Source organism: Cucurbita maxima, unplaced genomic scaffold (genome assembly GCF_002738345.1).
Source record: "Cucurbita maxima cultivar Rimu unplaced genomic scaffold, Cmax_1.0 Cma_Scf00005, whole genome shotgun sequence".
In the NCBI taxonomy this organism is placed as follows: Eukaryota; Viridiplantae; Streptophyta; class Magnoliopsida; order Cucurbitales; family Cucurbitaceae; genus Cucurbita; species Cucurbita maxima.
The window spans coordinates 5,306,315-5,321,490 of record NW_019272021.1 but is presented as its reverse complement, the minus strand read 5'-3'; the positions used below and the strand labels follow the sequence as shown (position 1 = coordinate 5,321,490).

At 37.5% G+C, this 15,176-nt stretch overlaps 2 protein-coding genes across 3 annotated transcripts; both read left to right on the top strand.

Annotated features, from left to right (window-relative positions):
• The first annotated feature begins 1,049 nt into the window (after positions 1–1,049).
• Positions 1,050–6,917, top strand: LOC111479678 (dihydroxy-acid dehydratase, chloroplastic-like). The gene is made up of 14 exons (XM_023124488.1): positions 1,050–1,722; positions 2,429–2,500; positions 2,918–2,965; positions 3,446–3,600; positions 3,692–3,886; positions 3,976–4,087; positions 4,224–4,293; positions 4,372–4,430; positions 4,502–4,625; positions 5,185–5,255; positions 5,565–5,666; positions 5,808–5,888; positions 6,281–6,439; positions 6,555–6,917. The coding sequence occupies exons 1-14, from the start codon at positions 1,159–1,161 to the stop codon at positions 6,603–6,605; spliced, it is 1,863 nt and encodes a 620-aa protein (XP_022980256.1). The 5' UTR covers positions 1,050–1,158; the 3' UTR covers positions 6,606–6,917.
• An 853-nt stretch (positions 6,918–7,770) lies between these two features.
• LOC111479662 lies at positions 7,771–14,925 on the top strand. 2 transcript variants are annotated; one of them, XM_023124452.1, is made up of 12 exons: positions 7,771–7,931; positions 9,244–9,690; positions 9,733–10,274; positions 10,945–11,058; positions 11,269–11,932; positions 12,032–12,106; positions 12,585–12,785; positions 12,967–13,064; positions 13,784–13,883; positions 14,008–14,106; positions 14,188–14,316; positions 14,545–14,925. In XM_023124452.1, the coding sequence occupies exons 1-11, from the start codon at positions 7,845–7,847 to the stop codon at positions 14,248–14,250; spliced, it is 2,490 nt and encodes an 829-aa protein (XP_022980220.1). In that variant the 5' UTR covers positions 7,771–7,844; the 3' UTR covers positions 14,251–14,316; positions 14,545–14,925. The 2 variants fall into 2 exon arrangements, with proteins under 2 accessions (XP_022980220.1, XP_022980221.1); XM_023124453.1 differs by lacking the exon at positions 10,945–11,058 and having other exon boundaries at positions 7,773–7,931.
• Positions 14,926–15,176: the final 251 nt, after the last annotated feature.

Here is a 15,176-nt window from a genome sequence, read left to right as displayed (position 1 = left end):
CAATAAAATTGTCCAACACAAATTTGAATGTAACATCCATCAAATCATTTTAATTAATATTATAATATTCTAAATTATGTATACATATGGAGTAAAATAAGAATACAATAACTACATGTGAATAATAGGTATTAAATTAAATAAATAAAATTGATAAAATTGTACACATGTGAACTAAATAGAATAAGTCTCAAAATATTAATAATATTTTTCATTAAGTATAAAATTAAACTATATAATTGAATAGTTTTTTTTATTATTATTGTTAAAATTATATAATATTTATCGAATCATTTTAATTAATATTGTAATATTTTAAATTATGTATATATATTGAATAGATAAAAATGCAATAAGTATATAATAAATAATATTTATAAAATTGTACCTATGTGAATTAAATGAAATAACTCTAATGTGAACTAAATAGAGAATAAGTCTCAAAAGTTAAAATAGTATTAAAAAAGAAATCTACGGATAAGTTGAAATTTTATTTGTCCTTTCTCACTATTGGTGTGTGTCGGACATAAACTATCAGGATCTACTGTATTTGTCCCATTGTTTTGTTTTTAAAATATATTTTTTTATTTTTTAAAATGATAGTTTATGTCTTATCTAATAATTTATATATTTTTTTTTAATCAAAATTAAAATATTTTTACTTTATTAAGCATAAATAAAATGCACGACAATGAATAAAATAATTAAAATGTATTACTAATTATTTATTAATATAAGTTTTAATTAAAAGAATAGTAATCAATATTTTAAAATTTATAGGTAAAATTAAAAATTAACTAAGTATTATCAATATAATTGAAACTTAATATAGGTATTTTGCATAAATTAACCCAAAAAAAGGGGTTAAATTACAACAAATTCAAGATATTTTATTTAAGAACTTAAATGTAAAAGTTGATTAATTAAATTAAAAACAAGTTAATTTTTAGAAAAAAGGAGGAGTAATTAAAAAAAAAAAAAAAAAAAAAAACCGCTCACAAAGCCAAGATGGGATCGTTTACTAATAAGATTCGATGTCAGCACTCTTCTTATTGTTCTCGAACGAGTATTCTCCTGTCTCCCTGTTGCTATCTAGCCTTGTAGCCGCAGCCTTCTTAAACCCTGATTCTGCCGCTGCCGTTCCTTTCCGGCGCCAAAATGCAATCGGCGATCATAGCTCCGTCTCCACGCGCCATTCCGTTCACCACAGTCAGACCACCTGTCCATACCAATGTCCGACGAAGTCGTTCCCTCTTTGTCAGAGCCTCGACTTCTAATGTCACTACGCCATCTCCGCCGCCGCCGGTGTCCGTAGACTCTCCATCTCCCAGTTCCCCTGGCGCTCTGAAGCTTAACAAGTACAGCTCTCGCGTTACCGAGCCGAAGTCCCAGGGTGGCTCTCAGGCGATTCTACACGGCGTCGGTCTCTCCGATGATGATCTCAAGAAGCCTCAGATTGGGATTTCGTCGGTATGGTATGAGGGCAATACATGCAATATGCACTTGTTGAAGCTCTCCGAGGCTGTCAAATATGGGGTTAATGCGGCCGGCATGGTTGGCTTTAGGTTCAATACGATTGGCGTTAGTGATGCCATTTCCATGGGGACTAGAGGCATGTGCTATAGCTTGCAGTCGAGGGACTTGATTGCCGATAGCATCGAGACTGTTATGAGTGCTCAATGGTATGACGGAAATATCTCCATCCCTGGATGTGATAAGAATGTGAGTTTTCTTTCATTTTCTTTCCATTTCCAGCTATTTGTGGCACAGAATCTGATCCTCTTTTTTTATCTTGCATACTCAAATTTGCGGACTTGTTTTGAAATTTGAATTGCTTTTTCCCCCTTCCATTTCTCTGTTTTCCTTGTGCCATTCCCGATCGATTAACCTCTATTTGTTAAATCTTGACCTCGGTTTTCTGTAAGCTTATGTAAACTATTGTGCATGCACTTCCTCTGTTTCGTTCACTCCTGAAATCGTAGTCAAATTAAAACTAAAACAGGTAAAACCAAATCTTTTAGTTTTCAAAATTTGGCGACAATCTTAAAGACGTTCTTTAAGATTAGAAAACAAAGAACAATGTTAGGAAATACGCACGATTTTTAATACCACAAGAATGTTATATATTAGATTTTATCGACAATCATTGAGTTTGATCTAGGAGGTAAAGAAAAATCCTTGGAGAAATATTGGTTACATGTCTGTAAAACTGACCTTACTAAACGGGGTGTGATCTTGTGTGAGCACCGGCTTCATTTCTTTTTTTTCTTTTTCTGATTAACCAGCATGTTGTTTTTACTTCACCTTTTTTTGCATGAAAATTTAGAAGTTAAGTTACAAAGAAAAGAGAAAAAATTTCATTGAAAAGCATTAGCAGTTTTTCTTTTCCCACATTACAACTTTGTACTGATAACTGGCTATTCTACAGATGCCGGGAACAATAATGGCGATGGGTAGGCTGAATCGACCAAGTATTATGGTTTATGGTGGAACCATCAAGGTTTGGGACTTGGATTTTGCTCATATCCAGGACTTGAATATAATCTTTCAATTGATTCTCATGTTTATCATGAAGCTGGTGTTGTCTTCCTTCTAAAACTTCGCTAAAAATTATTCACTTGTAAATGGCCTGTATTTATTTTAGCACAATGGAATGTGTTTAATTCGTGTCTTCGATTCATTACATTTTTTTTCTCACCATCTTTATCAGAGTAGAACTACAGAAGATGATCAGTTTCAGAGCCTTCACATTAAAAGAATCATTACTGAGTTTGTTGCTAATAGCTGCATGTTTATCATCCTCCTACTTTCACTTAGACACTAGTATTTTGTCCTCATTTGAATTCAAGCTAATTAGTGCAAGTTTCTGTAGTTGTTTGTAATTTTACATTTTTTTCTGTCGTCTTTTCTTTTGCAGCCCGGTCATTTTCAAGGCAATACATACGACATAGTGTCTGCATTTCAGGTACGTGCATATTAAAGGCAAAGTATTTGAAGTTTTCATTTTTTAGTTATTTCATTTAAAAATCTTAAAATTTATTTATATTAACATATTAAGTTATTTATGCACTAAAAGCTCGTTATGTATATGTCAAATGCATGAACATAACATTCTTTCAGGGACGATTTCTCTGGGTCTGCATAAGCATGCAACTGCTGGAATTAGTACTTTATAAAAGTTTGCATGCATATATATAAGAACAAAAAAGAATATGGAGAATGGTCATTTGACATCTTTAAGAAATTTAAGAAAATAGAAAGTAGGTCATTTGACATTTTTAAGAAATTTAAGAAAGTAGAAAGTAGGTCATTTGAATTTGTTTGTATGTGATATCGAGCTGTATATGTTGATGCCTGTTTAAAAAAATCTTAATGACTGCGTTCGTCAAATTTGTTCTTCCAAATTTTAAGTTTCCATTTAACATCTTTTAATTATGGTACTTAGGTATATGGAGAATATGTTAGCGGGTCAATAAGTGATGAGCAGAGGAAGAGTGTTGTCCGCAACTCCTGCCCTGGGGCTGGGGCTTGTGGTGGTATGTATACAGCTAATACAATGGCTTCTGCTATTGAAACCATGGGCATGTCTCTTCCTTACAGGTAGGCTATATCTCCAGTCCACAACATTAGTTTGGAGCGAGGATATTCTCAAGATTTATCCTATTTCTTATCTGATTCATGTTTCCTAAAGCTCGTCAACACCTGCTGAGGATCCACTAAAGTTGGACGAGTGCCGTTTAGCTGGAAAATATCTTCTGGATCTATTGAAGATGGATTTGAAACCACGGGATATTATTACCGAAAAATCACTACGAAATGCAATGGTTGTTGTTATGGCTTTGGGTGGTTCCACTAATGCAGTGCTACACTTGATTGCTATAGCAAGGTGAGGAGAGCTTGATGTAAAATTGTTCCTCGACTGTCTACTCCTTTTACTATAGATATCTTCGTGGGCTAATGTATGATTCTTGGCAGGTCTGTTGGTTTGGATTTAACCCTTGATGATTTTCAGAAGGTTAGCGATCGGGTTCCCTTCCTTGCCGATCTTAAGCCTAGTGGAAAATATGTAATGGAGGACATTCACAAGGTCTGGAGTTTATTTTCATCTCATCGCCAGTCATATAAAATGCTACCACTAGTGCTTATGGTTTACTGTATTATGTACGGGTGCAACACGTTTACCATCATGCTTCTTGATAAGTATTGAATATTTGTTTTGATAGATTGGAGGAACACCTGCAGTCATTCGCTATCTGTTGGAGAACGAACTTTTAGATGGAGATTGTATGACTGGTATGTTTTAGCAAACACGTCCATGGCATTTGCGTTTTAACTTCTATTTCCATTGGTGATGTTATTTTTTGTTTTCAGTTACGGGAAAGACGCTGGCCGAAAATGCTAAGCTTTTCCTACCTCTTTCTGAAGGGCAGGTATGTCGGCTACAATAGAGGTGAAAATCTGAAGGAACACTTTATAACTACCTTTTATGCTTTGAATGCAGGATGTTATCAGAAGCTTGGACAATCCCATCAAGGAAACAGGGCACCTTCAAATATTATATGGAAACCTTGCTCCCGAGGGTTCGGTGGCTAAGATTACTGGCAAGGAGGGGCTATATTTCTCTGGTACCATTTACTGAGCTTTCGAGATGCTTTATGAACCAAAAACGTTATTCACAGTTAAAATTTTGATTAAAAAAAAAAAAGAAAAATACTGTGAGCATCTTTGTTTTTAAAAAAATGAGGAAACAACGAACTTTTCATTTCACAACTGCTTCACCCTCGAATTGTGGTTCTGAATCTCATCATTTATCAGAACATACATCTTCGTGCCTCCGTGCCACTATCTAATGCCCGTGTCTTTGGTTGGTAGAGAGTTGGTGTTACAGATGAATCACTACTCAAATTCTTAAAAGACGTTCGTCTTTCTTTCTTTTTCTGTTTTCTTTTCTTTTTTTATTTTTTTGGATGAGATACAAAGGGTTTCATTCAAAAGGCCAAATCCAGAAAACACAACCTTGGGGTTAAAGTGATAAGGCAGAAAAGACGTAGTTTATCTGTATAGCAAGTTTCTCCGTTTTTTTAACTTTTGAACCAAATTCTTATAACTTACAAGATATTGCAAAGAATGAAAATGAATTCTCTGAAAATAAATCATTCTACCTAAAATAAATCTGTTTTGTAGGTCCTGCCCTTGTTTTTGAAGGGGAAGAAGCGATGATTGCAGCTATAACAGAGGACCCTTCAAGTTTTAAGGTACTGATGACTTTATCCCTATATCTTAAGCTAATAATCTAATCTGATATCTGCATGCAATTCTTAGTTACAGGTTGCAGATTCCACCTACCACATAAGTTCATTTTCAAATAACTACATACTAGTACTAATGATAGGTTATATAAATCTATGGTTTTTATACTCATTTGATTACACCATCCAAATATAAATAGTACAAGTAATCCATGCACATTTAGATACATAACACACTTGCACATATACATATATACATACTCGTGTTTTTTTTTTGGTATGTTGTAATTGAAATCAATTTGTTTAATTACATAGGGACGAACAGTGATCATTAGGGGCGAAGGCCCTAAGGGGGGACCGGGTATGCCGGAAATGTTAACACCAACTAGTGCAATAATGGGTGCAGGTCTGGGGAAGGTATGGTGTTTGAACTCTAAACTCATGTTAGATTTTTGTTTAATTTGTAAAGCATTGCTGTCAAAGTCGCGTGTTGTTATGAAGATGATTACATCCCCTCTGAAGTCAAATTCATCTTTACACTGCCATTGACATCTACAGGAAGTGGCATTGCTTACCGATGGTCGGTTCTCTGGAGGTTCACATGGCTTCGTTGTCGGTCACATATGCCCCGAAGCAGTGGTGCGTTTTGTTTCTCCCTTTTGTTAAATTCTTGGACTTCATTGAAACAGTAGAAGCTTAGTGAGAGTTCAGAGGAAGAAAAGTTTTCGGTTCTATATCCGTTATACGAATGTATTCTTGCAAATATTTTGCGAAAATATATCAACTTTCCTGAAATAAGATTTTTTTTTTTTGTCGATAGTATTATTATTTGTTGCAGTAAATCATTATGGCGATCGTCGTGTTCGCACACGAAAGAGAGAATCAGAGTGTAGCTAAAACTTTTGGAGTGAAGAATCTAATATGGAAGTTTAGGCTTAGACTAAGAATGCGATCTCTCTTCTTCCTCCTGTCCTTGTGCCTTCTCTCTGATCAAATAAAGTTTAAGTGATTCTTCTGTATCCATTTTCCAGGAAGGCGGTCCAATCGGGTTGGTTCAAAATGGCGATATCATCAATGTCGATGTCCAGAACCGGAGAATCGATGTTCAATTATCCGATCAAGAGATGGAAGAACGAAGAAAGAACTGGATTCGACCTGCATACAAGGCTACCAGAGGCGTTCTCCACAAGGTTCGTGTCTTACCATCTCTACGATTCTCGTCTAAAACTGTTTCTCTTTTTTTTTTTTTTTTTTTTTTAAAAAAAAAAAAACAAAACTTTAATCGAAATTGTTCTTCGTTTTCAGTACATCAAGAACGTGCAAGCAGCATCGAGAGGGTGTGTGACAGACGAGTAAGACGACTAACCTTATGGCTGCAGTTAGAGATCTTTCTCTAGTTCACATTTAAGAGTTATACCGCAAATCCAGTCCCTGAAACCACATCCATTTTTTCTCTCATTGTTCTCTTTACATCCAGTCCAGTCCAGTTTTTTTTTTTTTTTTTTTTTTCAGTTTTCTAAGACGTCCACTTATTGTTTTCTTCACCATTTTGTTGCAAGTCATTTAAAATTATTTCTTCAAAAAAAAAAAAAAAAAAAAAAAATTTGCTTATCCATTTAATTTTATAATATTAATTACTTTTTTTTATCTACAAGTACAATTTTGATCGTTTTGTATGTACATGCAATAAAGTTTATGAATTTTTCAAGCGATAACTTTACAGTTCATGTAAAATAATGGTAGATTATTATGCTTTTATGTTTAGGGATGAGGAAATTGGGACAATTTATGGAGTAATATGTAGATTTTCAAGCTGCAACTTTACTATTTGTACAAGACGCATAATAATCTAAGTAATAGTTTAGTCAACGTTATATGTTTGTAACAAATTAAATTTAAATTTGTTTATTAAACATAAGGGCAAGTTGCAATGTTAAAATTTGACTTCTGGTCGATAGGCTGATTTTGTTATCTTTTGGGATAACTACGTTCCATAGAAACTGTCTACTTGAGATTGTTATTGGCGTGTAGATGTGTTAAACTGTCTGTCTACTTGAGATTGTTATTGGCGTGTAGATGTGTTAAACTGTCTATTTGAGATTGTTACTGGCGTGTAGGTGTTGACACATTAGAGTTTGAGCTCTTCTAAAGTAATATTTCTCGATGGGTCTTCTTTGCCCTCCACCTAAATTGTACAGGAAACGAGTAAAGCTAATTCGAGGGATAGTGAAGTTTCATAGGATCGTTTTGCCAAAAAATTCATTTAGCCTCAATATTGTAACAAATGTAAAGTTATATTAAGTAATTGCAAATTTAAAAATATATTAATAAAATTTAAGGGATTTTTTTAAACAGCATTTTTGTAATTAATTTTTATTAAAATGCATATTACATGTATGAAAATATTGCGACGGAAATTTGGACCCAAATGAAATGAAAGCCAGAAGTGTTTTAATTGATCTAAGGTTGCTTTTTTGGACCTCAATATTATCTGGGCCCATATTCAAATATCCGATGCGACCCGACCCGGTTCGCACCAGGGAGCACACACACGGTGGGTTTACAGAAGGGAAGAAAGAGAATGGAGGTGATTGGATGGCCTCACCATCGTCTTCTCCGTCGTACCTGAATTCAACCTGTGGCCTTCTCGCTTGCTTGGATTTGAACGAGAAACACGCCGAGGTTGATCATTTATTTTGTTTGAGCATTGCATTTTTAGGTTTATTTTGTGAGAGGTTTCTTTTGTGTCGTTTTTTGTTTCTCCTTACATCAACGTATGTTCTGAAAATTATCTACAATGTACTCGATTCGCTTTTTAGATTACCAGAACGTTTAGTTTTACAATTATTTTGGCTCCGATTAAGTTCAATGTCTTGCCGAATTAGTTGGTTCTTGAGAAGCGATTAGACCATTCAAACATGGAAAGAGCTGTTGTACTTGTAGGATATTGTTGTCTACCCATTGTGCATTGCAAAGCATGCTTTCATTGTATGATTTCTTTCATTATATGCATTTGAATTCTCGTAGTTGAATGAAAATCGATTTCTTCTGTACATTTTGTGGTCGGTTTTATCTGCCATAGGAAAAAGGAGTGGGAGATGGATGGATTTCTTGTGTCGATGCTGGATATTTGCCTATGATTACGATTTTTTTTTTTTTTTTTTTTTTTTGGGGGGGGGGGGGGGGGGGGGGGGGGGGGGGGGGGGGGGGGGGGGGGGGGGGGGGGGGGGGGGGGGGGGGGGGGGGGGGGGGGGGGGGGGGGGGGGGGGGGGGGGGGGGGGGGGGGGGGGGGGGGGGGGGGGGGGGGGGGGGGGGGGGGGGGGGGGGGGGGGGGGGGGGGGGGGGGGGGGGGGGGGGGGGGGGGGGGGGGGGGGGGGGGGGGGGGGGGGGGGGGGGGGGGGGGGGGGGGGGGGGGGGGGGGGGGGGGGGGGGGGGGGGGGGGGGGGGGGGGGGGGGGGGGGGGGGGGGGGGGGGGGGGGGGGGGGGGGGGGGGGGGGGGGGGGGGGGGGGGGGGGGGGGGGGGGGGGGGGGGGGGGGGGGGGGGGGGGGGGGGGGGGGGGGGGGGGGGGGGGGGGGGGGGGGGGGGGGGGGGGGGGGGGGGGGGGGGGGGGGGGGGGGGGGGGGGGGGGGGGGGGGGGGGGGGGGGGGGGGGGGGGGGGTTAAACGGTAAAAAAATCCCGTGCTCTAGACAATGTGTTGATGCTGGATATTTGCATATCTTGTTAATGTATGTAAAAATTTTTTAGTCTTCTCTTGGTTCATGAATTTCATTTGAATTCTTCCTATTGTTTTTTTTTTGTTAATAAATTCAGATTTTAGTGTTTTATTTGGAAAATCTACCACTGACTGTCAACTCCGTTTCACTGCTCATATTTCTTTTTTCTCTGTCAATATTCACTTAGTTACCATTTAATTCCCAATTGTCCTTTTTTGAGTGTCCCAGTTGGGTGGTACTACTGATCTACTGGGAGTTGATCTTTTCCCCTAAATGCAGAGTATGAAGGAGATGGAGACTGAATGGATCATGGATGTTCCCGATACACCTGATCGGTTAGCTGCCAGACAAAGTAATGGTGGACATTTTGTTCAAACTGAGACTGATTCATCTTTATCTAATCGTTTAAGAAACCCTGATTTCATGACAGAAAAGGGGATGAATGGCATGAAGGGCCTGGGGGTGCTTGTCAGTGAAAATGGGGATGAGTTGAGATTAGATAGTAGTTCCAAAAATATTCCTGGTGAGAATTTGAAGGGTCATAGAAACACCATTATTCTTTCACCGGGAGAGGATTCAGCATTGAAAAATAATCTGTTACTTAGAAAAGGTGGAAGGGAAAAATATTCATATCAGGGACCGAAACGTTTTATTTGCCCTCGTCGCTTGGATAAAGGGATAACTATATCCGTTGACTCTCCTTCCAAACCACCACCTTGTCAAGAAAATCCCACCGGTCCACAAATAAGAGAACATGATCTTAAGTATAATCCTCAAACGTTTAATCGTAATGCGTCTAAGGACTGTAAGATTGAAAACACATCAAACGAACAGTCTGCACATTACATACCAATTTCTCCAAAGAAACCCAACATGAACATTAAAGGGAAGGAAAAAGTTGTTGAGGAATCATTCCAAGATGTTGGTTTATCTATGATTCATAGAAAGGGAGTTGAAAAATCCAATAACACTAATACTCAACATGAGAAGCAAGTTTTGGGTCATCGTCAGTTTGCTAGCTCCCCTAGAGCTACTGGGCATAAGAGGTTGGTACGGAATGGTTGTATCTCACCTCATAATGTTACAATAAGAGCAAAGAATTTATCTGAGCAGCGTGAAAAGAGTTCTAGAGCTGTTGGTGAGATTAATTTGAGGAACATACCATCAAACAGTCCATCTTGTCCGATAGATATAAATGATATAGTTGCTGAAGACAATTGTAGTAGCAAAGATAAAGGAAAGGGGATTATGCGTCAGCCTTCTGTATCACATGATAATGATAATGTCAGAGTTATTTCTGCTTCTAGCAGGTAACGAAAGATCATCCTCATGCTATGCTTTTGCAAAGATTGAAAGTTTTTATTCAGTGTTGACATAATGCTGAAATCGTGTTTTGCTGCTTATATTCTGTTGTTGTTGGCTTTTTTTAGGTATCGGCAACTGAAATTTTCCTCTTGTGAGTTTATTTATATTTTTGCATGCTCTCACTCATGCTTGGTGGTTCTTTTGAGGTTCTTGTACGTTTTTAGCTATTAAAATTCTTTATCGAAGCTTAACGCTCAACTTTCTTTTGTAATCCTCATACTTTCTTCTCTGTGGAACCCCTTCCCTCTATTGAAAAGGGTAAATCTAGGTGGGGCATCTTTGTATTATCATTAACCTTAGGATGTTATGACAGGTTATTTATCTTACAAATATTGCCGATTGTTTTTAAAACTTCCTATGTCCTTTAAACAACCTGACAGTTGCATCACAAAATAATTTTGTAGACATCTTGAATCAAGCTATGTTCAATGTTAGTATTTTACTGTATCCTGGCGTCTTCCGTAGAATTCTTGTTAAGCTACTCACTTTCTCAAAGTTGCATGTTTTCTTTGGGTATTCTTCATTTTCATTTGGCCTGTGGAAAGTTCTTAGTTCCACTGAACCAGGGATTTTGAACCATATAGATTTGACTCTTTGCTACAATGTACACTGTAGTGCAATAGTTTGGCATCGGGAGACCATGCCGGTCTATTCCATGTTTCCATGCAAGAGACTACATTCTTGTCATGAATATTTGATTGACACACTACTTTATGACCACTCTTGCAGGTATACAAAACTGCATGGTAACTGTTTTATTGGATTTACAACAACTGAATTTTGTTGGAAATTGAACCTTATCTGAATATCAGTTAAAATGTAACATCATTTAACAACTTCAGTTATTGATGTCAACACACACTAAAGCTCAGCTTCAATTTTTCTTGTATGGTTGCAGCCTTCAAAAGAAATTTGTTCTGATATCTTATTTGCTTTCAGTGACACGGAAAAGGCTGTTGGAGCTAATCCAGCCAGAACGTCCAGATTAGGTACATCTGAATGTTTTGAAGAAGTAGGTGTTTGGAGAAGAACACATAACCATTCAAGGAAAGGGATTGCGTTGTCTAATCCATCAGGGAGTTCTTTTAAGAAGATAAATAACGTTGGAAGGTTTTCTAATGGAAAAACTGAAAGTGTCATGGAGAGACAAATCCCTAGTGGGCAAGAACATGTAGCAGAAACTGATTGTGCAGGAAATGGTGATACATCTCAAAGGGCTTACAGCATTGTACCCAAAATAGAACAAACTATCGTACCGACACATGTTGAAAGCAAACTAAACAAAAAACAAAGGAAACAAGGATCAACTTCACAAATTAATACTTCATGCCCCATTCCAGATGTCGTGTACCTTGGTACGTCTGAGGAGTCTTCAAATTCAAGGTCAACTAGACTCCAGAGTCGAAGAATTCGTGATAGTTTGAATGAAGTTATTGAGGTTGATGAGTTGTCACCTGAAATGAGAAACCCTGTCTCCCAGAATGTTGGCAGCTTAAATGATAACACCTCAGATGCTAGGGCAAGACAACTTGAAGCTGATGAGATGTTGGCTCGTGAACTTCAGGAGCAACTATATCAGGAGATCCCTATTGGAGGAGAAGAGGTGGTTAATTCTTATTTAAGCTGTGCTTATCCATGCTTAATCAGTAACTTACTAATAAGGTATTCTTAATTTTCATAAGTTTTATGTTTCTGCTGGCAGATTGATGAACATTTAGCTATGGCACTGCAGCAGGTGGAGCATGGACATTTTGCACCCTCCCGCCAGACTTACAGTGTATTTTATCCTTATGACTGTCTTTTTTTTCTTCCTGTGATTGCAACATCTTTGGTCTTTGGAAACATTGCCGTCTTAAATTATTCAATTCTTCAATTTGATATCACAGAGATTATTTTTGCAAATTAATTTTGGATGTGTAATACCTATGCAAGTGAAATTCTTTCTCTCTCCCTCTCTACTTCTTTTCCCTTAAAGTTGAAAACTTATTACCCATGTTTCCCCACAATGTTAATCTATGTCCACAAAGCTAGGGTTAGAATGTCATTGGCATAGCTTTGGCTAATTTATGTCGAGCATTCTCCTACATGCATTTTTTTCATCGAGTTGGTGGAAAGATGGCTAACATGTTTTCCTAAAATAGTTTGATCCTTAGTTAATTATCTTTGTTTTTTTAAATGTACAATGTGCCTGGTAAAAGATATTCTTGAATTCGTATCCATCTTCTATCTAAAAGTTGATTGGTTCCTTTGTTCAGAGTCAGAGAGGCTCACTGGTAGCACAGGCAAATAGACGAACTCGATCTCAATCTTCACAAAACTCTTCTAATATAACACGGACTCGAGTAACCCACTCTACACGAATGGCACAGATGAGGAATCAATTTTTTGGTGGCTCTCATAGAGTGTCAACTAGACAAAGGAATGTTAATTTTCCGGTGCATATGGATTTGGATATGGTAATTACTCGATTCATTCTTTGGTGCTAGGTTAACCAGCTACTTTTTTGCTGTTATATGGACAAGATAATATGAAATAGATTCTTGATGGTATGATGCCTGTATCTTGCCTATGATTGTTTGTAATGAGATAGTTTATCCTTTACCATATCTAAAGCCTGGTAACTTTCTTTTAATACAGAGACTTGATATATTGGAAGCTCTGGAGGCTGCGGTTGGAGAAATGGAAGATGCAAGAATGAATAGGGACATCTTGCACAGCCGGCGTGATTTCAACGAGTAAGATTTCAACCTATTTGAAAACAATTTACAACTTCAGCTAATGTTTTCAGTTAATTTTGCAAACTTGTTGCAAGATAATAGCGACACTGTTAAATCATGGTATTAAGTAGGAGGTTCTGTGTTCGAACCTTCTAATATCAATTCTTCCTCAGTAACTTTATTTTCCACTTGTTCAAGGTCACAAGTGAGAGGGATTGTTGAAGTACTCATATAAAATTTATTCTAACCCATCAACTTAAGCTTTTGTGTTAGATTGGTGATTTGAAAGACATGATCGTTTAAGCACTTAATTTATATATATATATATATACATCATGGAGAAAGGATTGACATTTTATTCTCGTTTCAGTTACATAAAGAGTATGCTTGGATAGAGACTGAAATCTTATTCATGAGATGATAAAATGAGAGAATGAAAACTTAAAGCAATTGGCCTGGGTCTGAGTAGTGAAACTATATACATGTGGAACTGATTCTCAAATATGAAACTTTAGCTATTGCAATAATGGGCCGAGGTAAAAGATTTTAAGTCAAAGGTGGAAGTGGAAGGTCATGTCTGCACTATGCGAAGTTGTATAAATTTAGGCGACCCATTAATTTTGATTACAAATGATGTGGAAATAAGTTCAAACTTAGGTTGTTTGTTGGATAAGAAACCCCTTTGTGTTCAGTTGTTTTAGATATGTGACATTCTTTTTCTTCATTCTTTCTGTCAGGAATGATTATGAGATGCTGCTATCCCTTGACGAGAACAATCACCGCCATGCTGGTGCATCGACCAACCGGATTAATAGTTTGCCACAATCTACAGTACAGGTAGGTGGTGGTTCTGCATCCTGGTTTCAGTTGTATTTTCTTTTGTTGATCAAAAACTCATTCTCCGGACCACCAGATCTGCTGGTTTAGCCGCCCTTGACCATTTGTCTCCTGTCCTTCTCAGACTGACAGCATGGAAGACCCTTGTGCAATTTGTCTCGATACGCCAGCCATAGGAGATGTCATTCGCCATCTACCTTGCTTACACAAATTTCATAAAGATGTATGCATGCTTTAATAAAGAAGAACCGTTCTCCTTTTCAAGCCATAATCACTAACTTCCTCTTTCTGTTTGCTGTCTCAGTGTATTGATCCATGGCTACAGAGGCGAACGTCATGCCCGGTTTGTAAGTCGTCAATCACCTGATATTAACGGTGATTTCAGGCCTATTACAAATCAGCACACACAATCATACTCTTCTGTGGAACCAAGGTAAATCAGATCTATTATTTTCATTTTATTTTCTACATTTTGGATGAGAATGTAACAGATGTTTCCATACTGTGGAGACGAGGCCTAAGTTGGGTTTTCTTTATGCTGCACATTGTTAAGCAATGTTAGAAAAAGTCCTAAGGACTTTTTCCTGGACGACGATGGTCGTCATAAAATGATGCTCTCGTCGTGTATTTTCTCTAATTTTCCCTTCGTCTCGTCGTATAGCCTGTTAGAATATTTTGTGCTTGAACTCTCGGTCGGAAGCGTAAGACTTCAAAGGTGCAATTCTCCATTGGGGAACGAAGAAAGCTTCCCAGCCTGAATGAGGAAGTGGGCATGGTGAAGATCAAAAGTATGTATTGACAGGTTCTTATACTTTATAAGTTAAGGCATTGCCATTGAGCAGGAAAAAGCTAATTATTATGCCAAACCTGTGAAATATATTGGTGGCCATATAGTTTAGTTGCTTGGGCTGCACAAAATTTAACAGGAAGACTATTTAGGTAATTTGCATAGTGCAATTAACCATTCATGTAAAACTGCAACTTTTACCACATCTCTCTAGTAAACTTTATTCGGAATGAATGTACTACCATGCTTTATATCGGTTTTGTTTTTGAAATTTATGCTTGTTTTCTTTTCCCTCTGTTAAAGAAACATTATTTAGGTGGAAGCCCAAGAAATCAATAGGTGGAAGGGAGATTTAAACATTGATACGTATTTTATGTCAGCTGAATTATGCTCGTATTTGAAAACAAATAGTTAGCTACGGTACTCGTATAAATAATTCTCAATTTTATCTGTTCATAGTTGGGAATTTAGATTTTTTCTGATTAGTTTTCCCACAAAGTTTTACC

Coding starts and splice junctions, on each gene's coding strand:
- LOC111479678 (XM_023124488.1), top strand. CDS start 1,159: ATGCAATCGGCGATCATAGCTCCGTCTCCACGCGCCATTCCGTTCACC. Junction 5,256..5,564: donor AGGACCCTTCAAGTTTTAAG/GTACTGATGACT, acceptor TTAATTACATAG/GGACGAACAGTGATCATTAG. Junction 5,889..6,280: donor ACATATGCCCCGAAGCAGTG/GTGCGTTTTGTT, acceptor TCCATTTTCCAG/GAAGGCGGTCCAATCGGGTT.
- LOC111479662 (XM_023124452.1), top strand. CDS start 7,845: ATGGCCTCACCATCGTCTTCTCCGTCGTACCTGAATTCAACCTGTGGC. Junction 11,059..11,268: donor CTTTATGACCACTCTTGCAG/GTATACAAAACT, acceptor ATTTGCTTTCAG/TGACACGGAAAAGGCTGTTG. Junction 12,107..12,584: donor CCTCCCGCCAGACTTACAGT/GTATTTTATCCT, acceptor TCCTTTGTTCAG/AGTCAGAGAGGCTCACTGGT.